Source organism: Rousettus aegyptiacus, unplaced genomic scaffold (genome assembly GCF_014176215.1).
Source record: "Rousettus aegyptiacus isolate mRouAeg1 unplaced genomic scaffold, mRouAeg1.p scaffold_m13_p_4, whole genome shotgun sequence".
Classification (NCBI taxonomy): Eukaryota; Metazoa; Chordata; class Mammalia; order Chiroptera; family Pteropodidae; genus Rousettus; species Rousettus aegyptiacus.
The window spans coordinates 69902704-69921179 of record NW_023416307.1 but is presented as its reverse complement, the minus strand read 5'-3'; the positions used below and the strand labels follow the sequence as shown (position 1 = coordinate 69921179).

At 34.1% G+C, this 18476-nt stretch overlaps 1 protein-coding gene across 11 annotated transcripts in view; it reads right to left on the bottom strand.

Annotated features, from left to right (window-relative positions):
• Nucleotides 1–18476, bottom strand: part of LOC107510804 (ABI family member 3 binding protein) — a 221433-nt gene that overhangs the window by 79055 nt on the left and 123902 nt on the right. For 10 of the 11 annotated variants that reach the window (XM_016144711.2, XM_036218492.1, XM_016144713.2 and 7 more), the window contains 14 exons: nt 18118–18192; nt 17483–17557; nt 16526–16600; nt 15538–15609; nt 14657–14731; nt 10250–10297; nt 9505–9585; nt 9037–9084; nt 7741–7815; nt 7006–7053; nt 5485–5544; nt 4561–4677; nt 2345–2431; nt 327–386 (listed from right to left, as the gene is read on the bottom strand). In XM_016144711.2, the coding sequence (XP_016000197.2) occupies nt 327–386; nt 2345–2431; nt 4561–4677; nt 5485–5544; nt 7006–7053; nt 7741–7815; nt 9037–9084; nt 9505–9585; nt 10250–10297; nt 14657–14731; nt 15538–15609; nt 16526–16600; nt 17483–17557; nt 18118–18192 (996 nt within the window). The remainder of the gene's footprint in view (nt 1–326; nt 387–2344; nt 2432–4560; nt 4678–5484; nt 5545–7005; nt 7054–7740; nt 7816–9036; nt 9085–9504; nt 9586–10249; nt 10298–14656; nt 14732–15537; nt 15610–16525; nt 16601–17482; nt 17558–18117; nt 18193–18476) is intronic. The other variant, XM_036218493.1, reaches the window with a different exon arrangement.

The window sequence follows — 18476 nt, the reverse complement described above, 5'->3', positions numbered from 1 at the left end:
GATGTACAAAGAATGTATAAAGAAACTTCCCCATTATAATCTGGTTAGCATAGATCAAGATCGGGCACTCCCATAGATATATGAAATTTACCTTAATAGAGAACTCCAGTTAACCCAAAAACTAAGGTGGCATGAAAAAAATTTAAAGCAATTTATAGGTAGGGAAGATATCCCAGACTAGATTTAGGCACAGCTCTCTTAAGAACAAGAGATTGGTTTTATGCATGTTCAGCTGAAGATAAAGAATGTAACTGAATGGCAATATAATGGATGGGTTTGACAATGAGCAAAAAAAGTTCTTGCTGAAGGTCAGAAAGTGGCATTACCAAATGTTGTCCCCGGATCCTCTATTCTAGGAGTAACTGGTTTAAGGACCATAGCAGGAACTGGGCAAAAATAATAATAAAAAATGTTAAACATTCATATAATCTTAGAACATTCACTTCAAAAAGAATTTTATCAAAGTAATAATGTATCTGTAATATAACACAAACACTATTAATAACCCTCTGAGCTGAGGGATATGACGTTTCTGCACTCAGGTACCAATTTATTGCTTATTAGGGACTGTCTTTGTACTCAGATAACTTCGTGCCCCTGAAGTTTCTTGCCCTTTGATAATCCTAGTCTAAGTAATGTACCAAAGTACACCATGCTCATCTTGCTGAAAACTCATCTTTAGAAAGAGACCACATGGGTACTTAAGAGAAGAGGTTAAGTAAGAGGCAGCCATTCAGTCTGAGGTACAGCAGAGCATTCTTCTGTCCAGTGCTCATGTAAAGCCTGACCACATATGGATACTGATGATTCTTACATGAAATTCAAACTTCTAAGTCCAACATTCAAAATCCATTTTCAACTGGCCCTATGGGCCCATTTAAGTGCAGCAACCTCAATGAAATGCTCTGATCAACACTTCGAAGCCTGGTGGCTTCCATCAGGCAGAGAAGCCTCTGCCTTCTCTCGCTGGCCTCCACACATGTCGTTCCTTTCTGTACTTCTCTGTACCCACTTTCTCCCATAAACTATGGCCCATAGGCCAAATCTTGCCCATGGATTATTTTCGAATAGCTCATGAGAATGAAGAATGATTTTTCTTTCCCGTTTTAAATGTTTATATAAAAAATAAATAAAGATAGATAGATAGATAGATAGATAGATAGATAGATAGATAGATAGATAGATAGATAGGAAAAATATGCAGCGGAGATTATTTGGCCCACAAAGCCCCAAATATTTACTATCTAGCCCTTTATAGAAAATGTTTGCCAACTCTGGCCTTAGATTCTTACTATGATTTACACAACTCTTAGAGTTACTAAGAAATAATTTCCAGTTTGCTCAAACATATGTTTGTTCTTTAGTTGTCTCAGTGCACTATGCACATTTGATATTTAAAGGAAAGTAGAATGAAATAAGAAGTCAATCAAATAGACATTTAGAGAGAAGATTCCAATTACATAGTATAAGGAATTCAGCTGTCACATAAGACCTCTCCCGCCATATCCTCATGCCTACTCTGGAGTGGAAGCAGCCACTGACCCTGGACCCCACTAGGATGAGCTTCCAGGATTCCTTATCCAGGATCTACAAATTTACCCAGTTTGGTCTGAGGTGCTTCAGGACTTGGTGTGGTTTTAGGTTTGAGACATGGATGACGAGTTTGTTCAGGAATGTTAGAGGCTAAAGGAAGAAAACTGTGTAAGAGTGTTTTTTAGTTTCAGAAGCTGTGTATAGGATTGTGCTTGTTATACTTGACTCTCTTAAAAAAAATAGTTGTTTTAATACTCTTCAATATATTAACAAGTAATTGAATAACAATAGAGGATGACACCAAAGTCCTGTGAAGTGGGAGAAGCTGTGGTTGTGACAGTGATGAAATGGGTTTGAAATGGGCAGGAAATGCAGATGCAGACAAGCATAATGTGTCATTACCTAGTGTTGGTCCTGGAGCCTCAGTTTTAATAATAACTGGTTCAAATATTGTGGCAGGAACTGATCAAAGGTAATAAAAGAAACCAAAGAGATTTTTCTGAATGCATGAAATGTTATGGGTATTCCAAAAGGATTAACAAAAAGTTGACTTGATTGTTTAGGCTCACTACTTTACTGAGCAAGCTTTATCTTTAAGACATGAATGGAATCTAATAATAAGTAAATAAAATGATCATTGATGGAGAATATTCCCACACAGGAAGCACAAGGTACTCAGATATCTGTTCCCCTAACTAGTAGCTTATATTCTTAAGAGATATACAGGGCGTGTATCAATTATGTGCATAGAATTTAGGATTTCTATGGGGTTGACTGCCTGGATTCCTTAAACCAGAAACTGCATATTTACCCAGTATGGTCTGAGGTACTTCTGGATGGGGTGTGGTTTTAGGTTTGGGACGTGGACGACGGGGTCTCTTTGCTGGTGGTGTTGGAGCTAAAGGAAAAAAATTTAGTATTAATATAAGGCTTATGGCTCCATAAATTGAATAGGATGATATAACATGGCTCTGTTTTCTAACACCTGTCAGAGTTTGAGTAGTGAGAACCTTGTTACTTTGGTTTGGAATTTTCTCTTTTAGTATACTAGTAGGTTTTCTTTTATAATTATGAGTTCTCCAGAGATTAAAATTCTGTTTAAGAAATGAAGATGAGGAATTATGATTTTCTTAAAAGTGTCCCCAATCCAAAACTGATTACAGATCACTGCTAAAACAATGATGGTGTGAGAGAAGTTTAAACTTCTCTCTAGTATTCATTTACAATTTCAAATGACTAGGTTTGGGCAAATTTTCTACTTGGTTATTTACTAGAATATAGTATACAAAATTTGCTGAAATATCAACAAAGTAAAAAAAGTTATGTAGGACTTGGTATATAGAAAGCGAGATGCTTAAAGAAATTTCATGGTATCATAACTGATATTGTATTGGTCTAAATAAGGGGTATATGATCACAGGTTTGTTAGACCTCAGCCCTAACAAACAGTACTGTTCAGAGACTCAGCTCGCATGATACAATTTCAAGCTGGGATATGAAACATATTCTTGAATTAAGTCTTAACACATTTGTGTTAGAAAGAAAGCCTTTCAGATTTTAAGATGAATACTGCAATAAGATGACAAATTATGACATTGTCATTTATACAGCACCATAGATAAATCTGATCATGAATAGGAATAAGCACTTGCTGAAGGACATAAAGAATCATTACCCAAAGATGTCTCAGGATTAATAGGTTTGATGTCTGTAGCAAGAAATAATCAAAAGTAATTAAAACTAGAAATGTTAAACACATGAGTCATCAAAATCTCTCAAAAATGAACTTTACCAGTGTAGCATTGGTTCTACAGCCAAAAAGCAAAAATTTTAAAGTTCTAAGGTGATGGTACAAAGATATTATATATATTATGAAATGATTATATCCTTAGTATTTCCACATGGTTAATTGTAAGTTTTGCTTGGTTTTGTATTATTTGATAATACAATAGAAAACCATACTTAGAAAAATCTTTAGGTATCTAATAACACTATGGCTAACAATAATGAGAAAATAATGTGAAAGAAACTATATATGAGAAAAAATACAGTTTATAACACTATATGTTGGAAAACAAGGCCCTAGGTCATGATAGATTTATATATATTTAAGGAGATTTATTTATATTTAAGCAGACATTGTATTGAATAACCAAAATAGATAATGCTCTTTTTTGCTGAGAGTCCACTTTGGAAAAAGACCAAGACTTCTGTTCAAATGAAGGCATATAAAAAAGATACAGAGGATCCTTTAGTCTGCAAAACTTGTCATTGTATCTCTTTGTTATCAGAATAGAAAAGGCCTGAGGCTGGGAGGTATGCTCTAGCTAATTTCCTCAAATCCAATCACTGAAGTTAGGCATTTAAGGTCTTCTTCACCGACCCATCTAATAGTAACATCGCTGAGCAAAATTTTTTAGCTCCAGCTAAATAAACACTGCCTTTCTCTTTCTCGCAATCAGGTTGCACTTTTAATTCCTATCCTTCTGACATCACCCACATATATGGCACCTTCCTGTCTTCGTTTATGCCCATCCTTCCAACAAATCTACAAACTATACAAATTTTAAGGTTCACGTTATACTTATCAGCCCATTGACCTTTTCCTTCTCTAGGAATTAGCTATGTGCCTAATAGCAGATAAAACTCAATACATTGCTTTGGCCCATATTCCTTTATATCTATTTATGAATAATTTCACACAGGAGCAGCTTCCTTCCTCAACCAAGCTAATAAAGTGTGTTACTAAATTGAACTAAATATGTTAGTTAGATACTTAACTAGATAAGTTTTTGCTGAGCCAGATTCAAAGAGAAAACTGTTATTCAATTGTTAGAGAAGCAAATAAAATACACAGGTACCAAGAATATACCAAGCTGCGTGAGGAAGCCATAGGTATTAACTAGAGCACTTGTGACTTGGAGCTCCACCCTTAAAAGTCACAGGGGTTATTAGGTGGCGAGTTAAACTGCCACCCCAGTATCACATCTGACGGGGTTCCACAGGCACCAGGAACCACATATTTACCTAATTCAATCTGAGGTGCCTCTGGACTTGGCGTAGTTTTGTGTTTGGGACGTTTGGGACGTTTTGAAGGTTTGGGACGTGGACGACGTGTTCTCGGTTGTTCTGATGTTGTTGAAGCTGAAGAAAGGAAACTGGTTAATGTCAACTTATAACTCTAGAAACTAAAAAAAGGATTATATGTGGCTCTAGGTTTTCTAAAATTTTGTTAGATATTTTTGAGAAATTTATCTCGTAAGTTCAAATTTTGTCATCTCTCTGTAAAAAAAAGTTTTGAGGGGTCCAATGATAGTTCTTTAGAGAGACTATATAACATTATTTTGATAATCTTAAAACACTGTTATTTTTGCTAGTGTCAGATTTCAAAGATGATCCTGACCCAACAGAAGTCAGAAGCACAGCATGTCCATGTCACATTAGAGAGAGATCCAGGATCACCTACTTTTGGGAGACTATACTTAGAAATTACTTCACTTAGGCATACATCCCATTAAACATTATTAGAATAAGCACAGTTCATTTCTTCAAATCCTTGGTAGGCAATAAAAATGCTCTCCATATCTTAAAACAATTTCCTGTTGATGCCCACAGAATTATAAATAATGGTATGAGGGCAGACACTCCTAATTGTGTTTGAAATTTAGCTTTACCACAGAACACTAAACACAATCACAGGCTCTGTAGAGCATTAATAAAGCTAGATAGTATTGAAGATAGATGCTCTGCACTATCTGTAAACAGGCTTATATTCTAACCAACTAACTTGTTTTAGACATCTTCATTATATTCAAAATGAAGAATCTAGTTGAGTGACAAGAGAGGTTGATGAGAAAAGTCTTAGAGAAAAACTCTTGACCAAGAGAATAATGGAATAGACTGGACAATGAGCAGAAAACACACTTGCTTAAAGACATAAAAGGTCATTACCTAATGTTGTTCCGGAAGCCTCAGTTCTCAAAGTTACAGGTTCAATGTCTGTGGCAGAAACTGACCAAAAGCAATACAGTAAGCAGAAATGTAGAAAAAGAAAAAATATATCTTGAAAATGAACTTAACCCGGTAATGTTTAAAAAGCATTTTTGGACTCTGGAAAAATAGTGTTTGCTCTGTAATACCAGCTGTACTCTGGTATCCATTATCCCATAAAAACAGCCATAGTCTTTGCACTGTGCATCCCTATGAGGCCAATGAAAAACTTTTTTCCGTTTAATTATTTGATTCCAACTATATTGGAAAGTTAGCTCCAAAAAAATCTTAGTTGCCTGATATATATTTTAAATTACTCTCAAAAATTACCATGAAAGCTCTGTTAGCATTTGAAAGGCTTCTACCACCATTATTAATATTTGTTGTGAGGAACGCTGGTGGTGAGATTTTTAAAATGTCTTCTTAATCAGTCTGTTTATTGGAGATCTGTGACAATTATGCAAAAGATGAATGTGTGCTTTTCCTTTATAATGTGATATTCTTTCCTACGATTTCTTCTCATTTATTCCTTTATTTCACATGAATAATTAGCAGATAATTATTGAAATGAGGAACAGAGATGATTAAGAAAAAAGTCTGGAGTAATAATTCAAATTTTTGTCTAGATAAACAGGATTTTTATAATTTATAGTATTCTGAAATGATTTGTGTATAGATATGAAATTAAGATTTAATAATTCTTTAGTTTTAAATAATTAGTGTCTCTATGTTTTATTAATTTTGGAGGATTAAATGCAACATTAAAACATCACCAAATACCCTGAAAATACTCATATGGAGATTACCTTTTGTTGACTGTCAAAGACATACAGCACAGAATGATTTAGGTCACATCTGAGAACATCTGAACTAATGGAAAACATGGCATACAGAAGAGAGGGAGAAAGCAAGGAAAATGGGATGAAAGTAATACACAAAGCTGACTGCCTGCAAACAGAGAAATGGGAATCCCTATTTTGTTTCGAATTCAATGTCACAAGATGAACTTGTTAACAAAAAATTGACATTCATTTCAGTTGTGTTTGGACAGTATGGAATCAAAGAAGAGATTTTTCAAGAAAAAGACAATTATGTATTGTTTCAAGCCCCAGCTAACTTTTTCATTGGTCCCCTCTCACCTTCACAAATTATATACATAAAATCAGAGATCTCAAAAATTTTCTGGTTTGAAGGATGGATGAAGAGAGCACATGTGACTCTTGAGAGCCTCAAATGCTATAAGCAATCTGTCTCTGAAAGTGATGAAAGAAAGAATAACATTCAGGGATTTTAAACTGAGCAGCAGAGGTAAGAATGCCTAACAATGTTTAAAAAGCCCTGTTGAAAACAGTAAACAAGTTTTGGAAATGAATGAAAAAAGATGATGAATAATTGTTTATGCAAGAGAAAACAGATAATGATAGAGATGAGAAGAGGAAGCTGAGAGAAACAGTGATCAGGAAGGAAGACATCCATCATTACCTATGGTTATGGAGGGAGCTTCAGTTTCAAATGTAACAGGCTCAAAGACTGCATCATAAAAAATAAAGAGATTAAATATTAAAAGAAAGTATAAACTTTAGGTGCTCACTGATACTTAATTCAAGGGAAATAGACCTGGTTTATTCTGAATTAATATAAACTGCCTTCATGGTAGGCTTATTTTATCAGAGGCTCTCTTAGTAAACTTGAATTTTATACTAATTGAAACCTTAGGAGAAAATTTCAATTGCGAAACAGTTGAATTTTTGGAACCATTGTATAAATATCTTATTTGGTAGGAAATCACTTAGTAAATAGCTACTGTCTAAAATGCCAATAAGATATTTTAGGGAATGCCAATCTCTGATTATGTTCCTGTAAAGAATACAGTGTTAGCCTCTTGAGTGCTGCCTAGTGATGGCTGCTAAAATCACTTTCAAAAAAGGTTCCAGATAGAGAAAAACCAGTCTTCTACTCATTACAAACCCAAATTCAGAAAACAAAGCCTAAAATTAGAGAATGAAATATGTCAGACTAATAGATGTAAAATTTACTAATTTCCCACACTGTGATTTGTTCTTTTAACAATTAAAACATCAGTGCGACTATTTTGAGAAGACAATGGACAAAATCACGGTACAGGTATCTATGCTTTATATAACAAATTGTCAACATCTTCAGCAATATTCCCAAAGACAATGCTTCTTAAAGTAAGGCACTGGAAATTATGTTTACCGGATTTAGTTGGTGGCATATCTGGTTTTGCTGTGGTTTGGGGTTTATGAAGTAATTGCTTTGGTGGTTTTGAATCTGAAGGAAAAAAAGGTGCTATAATTAGTGTCATAGCGTAGCTATGAATGTCAAGATTAATGTTATTTATACACCATTTCCTTGTTATAGATTAAGGTACTGAAAGTAGTGGTTAACAGGCTGAATTTGAAGTACATTTGGTCTATGTGTGGTTTTAAGTCTTTTAGATGGTTTTAATGCTAAAAAAAAAAAAGGTATGGTATTAAAAATTAACATAGTGGTCATGACTATAACTGTCAGGATTAAGGACATGTATGCTTGAGCAAAGATATATAAATTCAGTGAATATACAACACAATTATCTCCTAGAGTATGGGAAGAGTGGGAAATATGGCCATTTCTACTTATTTTTCCAAAAAGAAAAATCTTCAGGAAATGCTCAAGATGAGCATTTCGAGCAAAAGTAATGAGAACTATAATAAAACTTTTTCTACATAATTTCAAAAGTAACAAGTTTAACAGCTCTATTTCTTAATTGATAGTTTTTTTAAGTATAAAAATAGTAACAGAAATTTGAAACTTGCTTAGTAGGAGACCTGGAAAATAATCCATAACACTTGAAATTATACACAATGTAACATAGCTACTAATTTCTAGAGTTTTCTAAAGTAAAGGAGTGACAGATTTATTGTGAATGCTGAGAACTTATAATGAAATAATCATAATCAAACAGCATTAGTACAAAAATCAATAAAACTAGCTTGAGACTTTTAATGTTCTCGAGTTACATAGTACTTTTATATCGGACCCTAGACCAAGAACAGTATTTGTGCTTTTAGTTATCAAAACATATTCAAAAACATTCTTCAGAGAAACAGGAAAGCTGAAGAAGCCTTACAAGTTGAATGAGTAAAGCAATGAAATGATAATCATGGCACTGGAATAAAATTTTGCCATTTGTCAAGTCTAGGATGAGCACAGAAGTCCCTGTCTGAGAAAGAGCAGATGGTTTTCTCAACACAAAGATACACGTGATGGAAAAGACAGAGGGTTTGTGGAAAATCAGGAAGCTGTGTCCAGGACCACAGACCTCCCTTAAGTAAGCACACAGGATTCTTCCAGCAATTTCCTATTTGTAGGCTCTTCAGACCCAGATAGGAAATGTGAGTGGAAGCATAGAACGAAATTATGGTGATGTGGTACAGCTACATTCATGCCTGGGTGGAGAGTAGGAAAAGCAAAAGTGACAACATGAAAGCAGCTGGAGGAGAGTAGAATTACCGACTGTGGACACCAAGAGCTTGGGCTGTACCGTTGCAGGTTCCAGAGCTATAGAAGCAAAATACCAGAAACACTCATTATATCAAGAAGCATCATCTTGAGGGAGGTAACATTACTCCTTAATTCTTACTTAAGCTGTGTCCTTTTTTTTAGGGCGCAATTTTCCCTTTTATTTTCCCCATTCACCCCTCTTCTCCCTATTGCTTTTCCACAACTCATCTGCCATAAGTATGTAGCTTATGTAAGATTTTTTGGGGTGCCCTCCTTTAATAGTTCACTTAGTGGGTAGCTTACTGCTGTGTGTACCTGTAAATAAAAGTATATATTTATATAACATAAATATGGAAAGTACGGATACTCAAATATAAAAAATCAATTATATTGGCACCATGTAGTAGGTAGCTACTATATCAGAAGCTTTCCTATTCTACTTTCTGTGCTAATTAGAACCCTGAACATCACATTTACCAGGTTTGGACTTGGGCACATCTGGACTAGGTGTAGTTTTAGGGCGGGGGCGACGACCTGGTCGTTTGGTCTTTGGTGGAGCTGAAGAAAGAAAATTAGCTAGTTAATACAGGGGTAGTAGCTCGACAAACTGACAAAGCTACATATATCTTAGAAGCACATTTCTGCCTTTTGACTTACTCTAGATATGCACCCTCCTTTTTTGCAACTTTCTGTCATTATTTACCCAGTTAAATAAGATCTTCGATAATTTTTTATGTCAGAGATTTAAACAATCATGGTTCAAGAGAACTCTTATTCTTCCATTTTGAGATGGAAAACCCATAACTTCGCATAATTTAGAGAAGAGAGTCTCATAAAAATTTCAAAGGTGCATGTTCAAATGGAACATGAGAAAAGTTAGTTTTAAAAAGCCACTACAAATGCAAATTAAAATTGATTTGGCCTAAGGTTTGAAAGCAAAAGTTTTTCACTTAGCATTAAACAAAATCTGCAAATCAATGAGATGTGTTAAAAGGCTTCGAATTTGAATATAGAAATTATAGGAAGGCAATTTTTAAAAAATGAGACATAGTTTATAAGACTATAGGATTTAAAATTTCTGGTAGAACAAAGGACACACACACACACACACACACACAAATGGACATTAACGAATTAATCCATTAATGTGAGCCTGTTAATAAAGATACCAACAGTCAGGAAGAGGGGAAGCCAAGGTCACTCACTCGATAACTGTTATTACCTAATGTTGTCATTGAAAGTTTGGTTCCCAGTGTTCCAGGTTCTAGGACTGCATAAAAAAATCATTGAGAAGGAATCAAAATCAAAGGGAAAATTATGAAATTTAAATAAGAAAAACACTTAATTTTTAATTATTAATTTGAGAAAATATAACTGGTGAAACTTTTACCTACATAAGAAATTTTATTTTTATTTAAATAGATTCCTGAAATTTTAGACAAAAATGAACAAAAATGTAGCCAGTCCAATTTGGAAAGAGAAATGGAAGGAAAATGGTAATGAGTCTCACATGGAAGATGTGAATGAAATAAAGTAACCAACAGTTGATGTTATAAAGGAAAATATGGGTAATTGGCTAAGATGACACCAGCAGAACATATTTTTTGCTTTCTTGCAGGAAAAATGCTGTAAAGATTGGGGTTAGTTTTTCTATATCTTTTAATGAATTTCCTAGTGACATATCAGGATATTTAGATTTGGAAAGACCACTTTTTTTGAGAAAACCTACAAATGTCGGAGTTTGAAAGTAAGAAAAACACCTCCAAAAGTGAAAGCACAAATATGTCCTAGGGAAGCCATGGTCCTCCACTGGAAATTACCAGGTTAAAGAAGTTTAGGACACATTCCTCAAATATAAGGATGGACAATAAATAATGTGTCTAAACCAAATCAGTATGGCTTTCATGGCTGTCTTGGGACCTCTACTTAGTCAAGTATAGGCAGAATGTTTATCTTCTGGCAAAAACGGCTGAAAGAAAGATCTGATGGACAATTAATAAATTTTTAAAAAGCCGAAGTTAAGAACAAAGTTAAAGGTAGAAGATGTGAAAAAAAGATAATTCTTTTTCATTCACTAAAGGAAACTCCATTACCTATTGACCATGGTGGTGGTAGAGTCTGAGATTCTGGGGTTGCAATAGTATTATCAAAGACAATGCTGAAGGGCACCGTCTAAGATGGAAATTAAATTGTCCTGTAGCATAAAAAGTGCTATTTGATGAGCAGTCAGGTTAATGACAGAAAAACTCAATGCTCCACATCCTCTTCACAAGCCACAATAAAACAATTGAGATTTCTAATTTTTATTGTAGATTTTTAGGTATTTTCCACACTACCCAATATTCTGAAAATTGCTCCTACTGCCTGAAGAGATATTACTTTAAAGGGAGGTCGGGTGGCCTCTCTGAACTTGAAGTATCCTGTTCAGCTGTCATTTTGTTTTCATGCAGAACAGCCAGGTTCACCCAAGGAAGTGGAAATAGGTGGCGGAGCCATCAGACCTGTAACTATGTCTAAACTCTGTTAGTTTTGGATAATTTTCAGCGTGGCTGGGTATGATATTATTCTTTTATGGAAAATAAGAATTGAACTCAGGGTCTAAAAAGGGCCACAAGTGTTCATATGCTGCTCTCCATATTTACTGCATCTATTGCTGGTGAACAAATTGGTTTACATATGACATTTAGTCCATTTTGGTTAGTAAATCAGCAGAAGTCAAAAAGTAGTCTCAGATTTCATGAAATGCTGAATAAATAGAATATTATTATTATTTAAATATTCTGATGGATAACAAGCCCTCCAGTGTCATTTAAATTGGCGGCGGGGGGGGGGGGGGGGGGGGGGGGGGGGGGGGGGAGGGGGGGGGCGGGGAGGTGGAACGAGCCTGGATGTCTCAGATTCTATAGGAGAAAGGGAAATAAATAGTATTAATACATTAAATATAACAAATGTCAAAAAAATCTACATCTGGAAATAGCAAATGAAAAAAATCTTTTGAAATTTTGAGGTATGATTTATGTTTTAATTTCTACCAAGTTGCCATTTAAAAGTATGAAAAAGTATGTAAAACTTGCTACTCATGGCATCTTTTAGCTTTTAGAAAGATTAAAGAATGTCGCCTTTTAAATTTTATAAAGAAATATGTGCATTTTCAAGTTCCTGACAGACTGAGACAACATAGGTATGGACTCCAATCAATTAAGCTTCCAATTCATCTGCGTATAAAAATATTATAGTCAGTGTTTATTAAAAGCGAATACCTCTCCAACAAGACTTCCTGTTTGACAATCTTAAGGAGTTATCCTTAATCTTAAGGAATCTAAAGGTACAAAAACGTTCCATTAAAATGCTAAGTGGCGTGTAAATACCCCACTCACCTAGGCACAAAACAGCAAAAAATACAACCATCTCATGGATTTGTAGCTAGGGATAAGAACAATTTAGAGTTCCTTCCACCAGTCAGAGAACTATGTAAAACAAGCACCTGTAATTAATTGGAGGTCTCTCTCTTTTTCAGTCTGTTAAAAGCTTAAAGACCCAAATGTCGTTACAATGTTAAAGATTATCTATGAAGGAGACAATTCTTATTGGATGAGGCAGACAAGTAGAGACTGGTAGATGGCTAGGATTTTCAAGAACGCACTGGATTCTGCTTATAAAACAAGCCAAAACCAATGTAGGTCTTTACTTATTAGTTTAACCCCAAAGGAAAACCAGAGGAAATCAGCCTGCATGGAAATTGAAATAGGAAAAAAAAGGAGAGTACGAGCAGAAGGCTGGGAAAGGCAATGAATCACTCAAATCAAAAAGCTTTTGGTGGTTTATTTGCTTTCTTGAACCTTGCTAGAAACAGAAATCTTCAGCAGAGCTTTATTGGTGGACTACCCTAAAGTAAAAATAAATAAAATGTAAAAAGCTAAAACCCAAGCAATGGTTTGCAGACATCTTGTCATTACTCTGTGTTGCCTCAGACCACTCAACGTCAACTTGAACTGGCATAAATTTAGATGCAGATTCTGAGGTGCTTGTACTTGCTCTTCAGGGGAAAATGTGAATATTCTTAGGTGATTAGATGGTAGAAATCAAAGGAATATAAACTCATTAATCTTCCAAATAATTTTCCACACTTTAAAAGGAAATGTCAAATTAAGACGTCTCTTTGCTCAAACACCTTAGAATAATAATATAGCCTTCCACTTTTATTTGTATTAATGAATTTTCTCTTAGAAACCTTTTTAGAAATTGCTGAAATTAATAATGTAACTCATCTTGTATAAATTATAATGAACATTTGGAGAGATTTTTTGATGTTTTAAATTTTATCTTGTAATAACAGAAATAACTAGATTGGAGAAATATTTATTTAAATCCAGTGACCCAAACATATAGTAATATTTCTCAATCTGCTTGGTAATAGCCCTGTATTCAAAATACATTATAAATATAATAGTTACTACTTTATTCCAAAGTCCTCTATGGATGATTTTTAAATAAATGCCCATATGGATGTCAGTGTTGATTTAAACTTGTAGGGCTCTTGAGTTTTATCAGCCTTGCTTCTTTCTCCAGATAACCTCTCTGAGTAAGACTACTTCATTCTATTTCTCTGTCTTGGAGTCCTCACTAATGGTCAATGTCAACTACACTCCTTTTGCCTAATCCTTAATTTCCTTCAGTGTGATAGCTACACCTGGAAATATCGCTTTCTCTTTAAAGGGAGTTATGAGAGTTTTTTTCTGAGTTTTTCTTCATTACCCATTTAATTGCAAAAAATAAATCATGCCCACTTGAGCAGTACGTCTTCTTTTAATAATCCTACTTTGTAAACATGCATTAATGAAAACTCCATTGCACATCATAGTGAGAAATAAATTTTTCCCAGAACTAAGGGTTTTAAATTTAGATGGAAATGATGAATAGTGACAAAGTTTCCATATACAATCTCATAAGTCGGCATTTAAACTATTGCTGTATAGATTCTGGATAGAAAATACAAAGATTTGATTATTTAATATGTCTCGTAATCTTTATGAAGGGAATTTTCTGTTTTTAATTACACAGAATAACCTCTCTCTGCAAAAGAGCCTTCTCTTCTTCAGCAAAACACCATTAGTATGTCCTGAGATGTAAACAAAAGTTAGTGTTCAGAAATCAGCCCCAATTTAGAAAGAAATCATGTAGCACCAGAGAGATACAATCCTTTCTAGTCTTACAGCCTGAGGACTGAGAAGCTCCAAACAAGGCAGAGCTCTTAAGGGATGGAAACATTTCTCCCCTTTCCAGATGAAAGGCAATTGCTCAGTGTGATCAGAATTCCAGTCAACTTTGGTACTGGAATCTATTTCCTAGTCCTAGAGAAGGGAGTCTTCAATCATTCATATTGTTCATTTTCTATGTTTTCTCTGTGATGGTCATGAACATAATGATCCTCTACACACACAGCTCAGAGCAATGCTGCAAAAATATCAGAAAGGCTGGTTATGAGACCATTTCAAAACATTTTGCACTTTTCATGGAAAAATGTCTTAAATATTAAAATATAAATCAGAAATTATTGCTCTGAAGAGTGGTAAAAAACAATTTTTCAACCCTAGTCTTGGAATATTAAATAAAAGTTCAGGGTAGTTACCAGGTTGGAGGTGTGTCACTTCTGGGCGGAGAGGGACTTTTGGTTTCAAAGAAATAAATTGTGTTTTACTGGGAGCTGAAAAAAGAAACAAAATAATCAGGAAATTAATATGTAGGCATTTCAGTGTCTAAAACCACAAAAGGGAAACCTATACTTTAAGTGGAATGAACACATCATCTTGGAAGATTTTGTAAAGAGTTCATTAAAAGAATATTTCACAGAGAAACATTTAATGGAAATACAGTGATAAATTTTCATCTGGTTTATGAAAACATTTCTAGAGTATATTTAACAGAAATAGCATTACCACTATATAGTTATAAAAACTATACAGTGTTTTTAATCTATGCTTTAAAAACACCAGTGTAATCATTTACACCCTTATTTCATATTTCTTAGCTACATCTAAGTTTTTTAGCACCAGAAAAAAACTGTTTTAAAAATAATATTCACTGATAGGTGTAATGCTATGATCTGCAGCATAAAGAAATTCTGCTAACACAGTAATAGAAAGTTATTTTTTGATATAATGTCCGAAGTTGAACTTGAGGGAGAGCTATGCAAAGAAAACAAATGGAGAGCTATGTATAAGACCCAACTTTGAATACAATGATTGGATAGAAAATGAGAAAGAAGCAGTGATTTAATATCTTTCCAAGGCTGTTGTCCACAGGATGATGTCCAATGCCGAGTTCAGATCCATTAACTAAAGGGCCAGATATCCAAAACCATGAAAGCCACAGAGTTGATGTACTGAATAAGGTATTCAGTATTGCTGAATGAGCCGATTAGAATAGTGACTTAGATATTACATGAAAGCTGATGTACTGCATTTTCCGTGATGAAATGTAGTAATACATCTACTAAAGACATCTCATTACCCAGTGTTGTCCATGCAGGTTCGGGACTTTTAAAAATTTTAGATGTAGTAGTTCCAGGACTTTTGGTTCTTTCTGGTGATGGAAAGGAAAAAGAAATGTTACGATATCCTAGAGACAATGAAGAGATATCCTTCAAAGAAGAACTGAATGACCTTTATAAAATCCTGCCATATTTAGTAGTCAGTGTTTATAAAGTAGGCAATTAGTTAACAGTTTGGGGAAAGAATTTTCAACTCAGTCATATATTATAGATGAGAAAAAATCTTTTAAAAAATACTGCAACAGAATAATCAAAACCCAGCGTTAAGTATGATTCTGAGAATATTATTTGACAATGAAGTTCATCACTTCCAGATTGATAGGCTACGTCTACCACCCAAATCCTGAGCCTTAAAATATATTGTTCCCCTCTCCTTTTTCCTGTGCCCAAATGCTACATCTATTTTGAAGTTTGCACCCTCAACTCTTTTCTTTATGACCTTCTACATAAGTATTATAGACTCACAAGTGGATTATTTAATCTTATATTGCTCTCTCATTGTTTATGATGTACTACCCTTTTAAGAATATTAGCAATTGGAAAGCCAGAGTCATGTTCTCTCCATCTTGGTTATTGCCCTTGGGCAAAACTCAAAACATAGTAAGCACCAAAAAGCAAGAATTGTCAGCCTAAGAAACATTTAAAGATAGATGGCATACCAAGAAAATAAATTATATTTCTCAGTCTATCATGCTGTGACAGCAGGACTTGTTTCTAAATATATATCAAAATTCATGTGTAAGAACATTGCTTACATAACTTTCAATAAAATCTTATTAGAAATTATTGATGTTATTTTGTATTATTAATTATTCATTTTTAGTTAATTTCAAATTTTATAAAGAAACTTCAACCTATGGAGTCATATCACTTCTTTTTATAGTAAGGAGATGGATATTATCTATTTGGAATTAAGTATCCTGAAAGTTTAAAGAGACATTTATTTACCAGGTTTGGTTCTTTGTGTTTTGGGCTTGAGGCGTCGTTTAGGTGTGGAAGGGATAGATGTAGTTTGTAGAGGAGCTGAAAGAAGATTTAAAATAGTTTTCATAAATATTTCTCAGAGATCAATCAGGTTGTAAATGTAAACTTATAAATCTCTTGAGTGCAAGAACTTCTTTCTATTTATTTGTATCCCTAGAATGCCTAGCACTGTGTTTTATTTACACTAGGTGCTCAATAAATAAGTGTTGATCAAGCCAAAAAAATTAGATGCCTATATGAGAATTGAAAATACATTGTTCAATTAAATGCTCTACAAAGTGAGCACCATTGAGGAATTTAAGAACACATGGAACAATTAAGAACTCAAAAGATGATTTCCCAAATAGCAGGGGAGAAGTACAAGTAAAATATTTGGGATTTAGAGAACGAAAAGTTCGGAACTTCTTTAATCCTGAAGTGTATTACTAACCTCATCATGAGTGAATAAACTTCATTACTCCAATAATTTTCTATTATAAATTTCATTTATGTTACCTTTCTTTTACCCATTTTTCTTCATTACATTTAGGACTGTAAAGCCCAGTTGGCGCTCTTTATATTTAGACTACTTTGAGAAAAATACTCTCAGCATGTGGTATCTAAATGTGCTAAATAGAAGGGAATATATTTTAAAATAATTATCATCTATAATTCTGCTATTTTCTGGCTGGTAAATTTGAAAGGAGTATAGCAAAAAAATAATTATTCGAAATATATATGGACATCAAAATTATAGAAATCCTTTGAAAATAATCACAAGGCGAAGTAAATAGTTAACCCAGTTCTTTGAAAAATTTCATGATAGAGAACAAAGGGAAATGTTTACTACTGAAAATATCCTGAAAAGGCCAACATGACCGATTCTTTATCCATTTTATCTATTCTTTCAAAGCACACAGCTATGCAAATATCATTAGTTACCAGGTGTTGTAGGTTGCATTTCAGGACTGGTAATGACGTCCAGTTTTTGAGGAACAAATGGTGTTTCACTTGGAGCTGAGAACACAAACACCCCATCCCACCAAGTAATTCCAGTTAAAATGAGGTATTTTAAGAGTTTTAACATGCTTTTAGATGGTGTTACAAAGCACATGCTACAAATACATGATTAAGGATGATGAATGCATGTAATCTGGAAAGCTGATGGGTAAAATGATGATGGAAAAGGTGAGAATGATAATTGTTCAGTAGTTGACTCCAAGCAAACTCAAAGCATGAAAGAGAGGTGATATAGGCCACAAACACATGAGATGGGATGCTATGAATGATGAAAATGTTCATGCAGTTTCCAAAGCCTTTCATTGCTTTAAGGATGGAAAAAATATATCATCTATTACAGTTTAAAGAAAAAAAGAACCCTAAATGAAACATAAGATGTCTGCATTATAGGAGAAAAATATGCACGCGTGCGTGTGCGTGTGTGTGTGTGTGTGTATTCAGCAAGAGGAAAGAAATAAATGATTAGATGTGATGGAATTAAATGGTCATTTAGAAGACAGGCATTCACATGAATTTTCTGTTAAAACAAAGAATGATTTTTCTGTTAAAAACATTACCCAGTGTTGCCCTTGGCTGTTCAAGAGTTCTAGAAGTTTTAGGTGGGACAGAATCCAGAAATGGATCACTTGTTGCTGTTGGAATAAATGTCAACATTTATAAAAGCAGTAGAAGGCCTCAGGAATAAAATACAAATTCATGAGTAATAAATTATGCCTCATATGGGGGAAAAATATCAAGAACACTTGAAAGATTGCTGAACATTTTTAAATGAGTGATTCATTAGAAGTTGAAGATGAATTCACTTAAAAAAAAAACATATACTTTGAACTTTAGAAACCATGATAAAACAGTGCCTCATAAATTCAACTGATTTTCAGTTGGTTTTTCTATCTTCTTCTTGTTTCTTAATTACTAA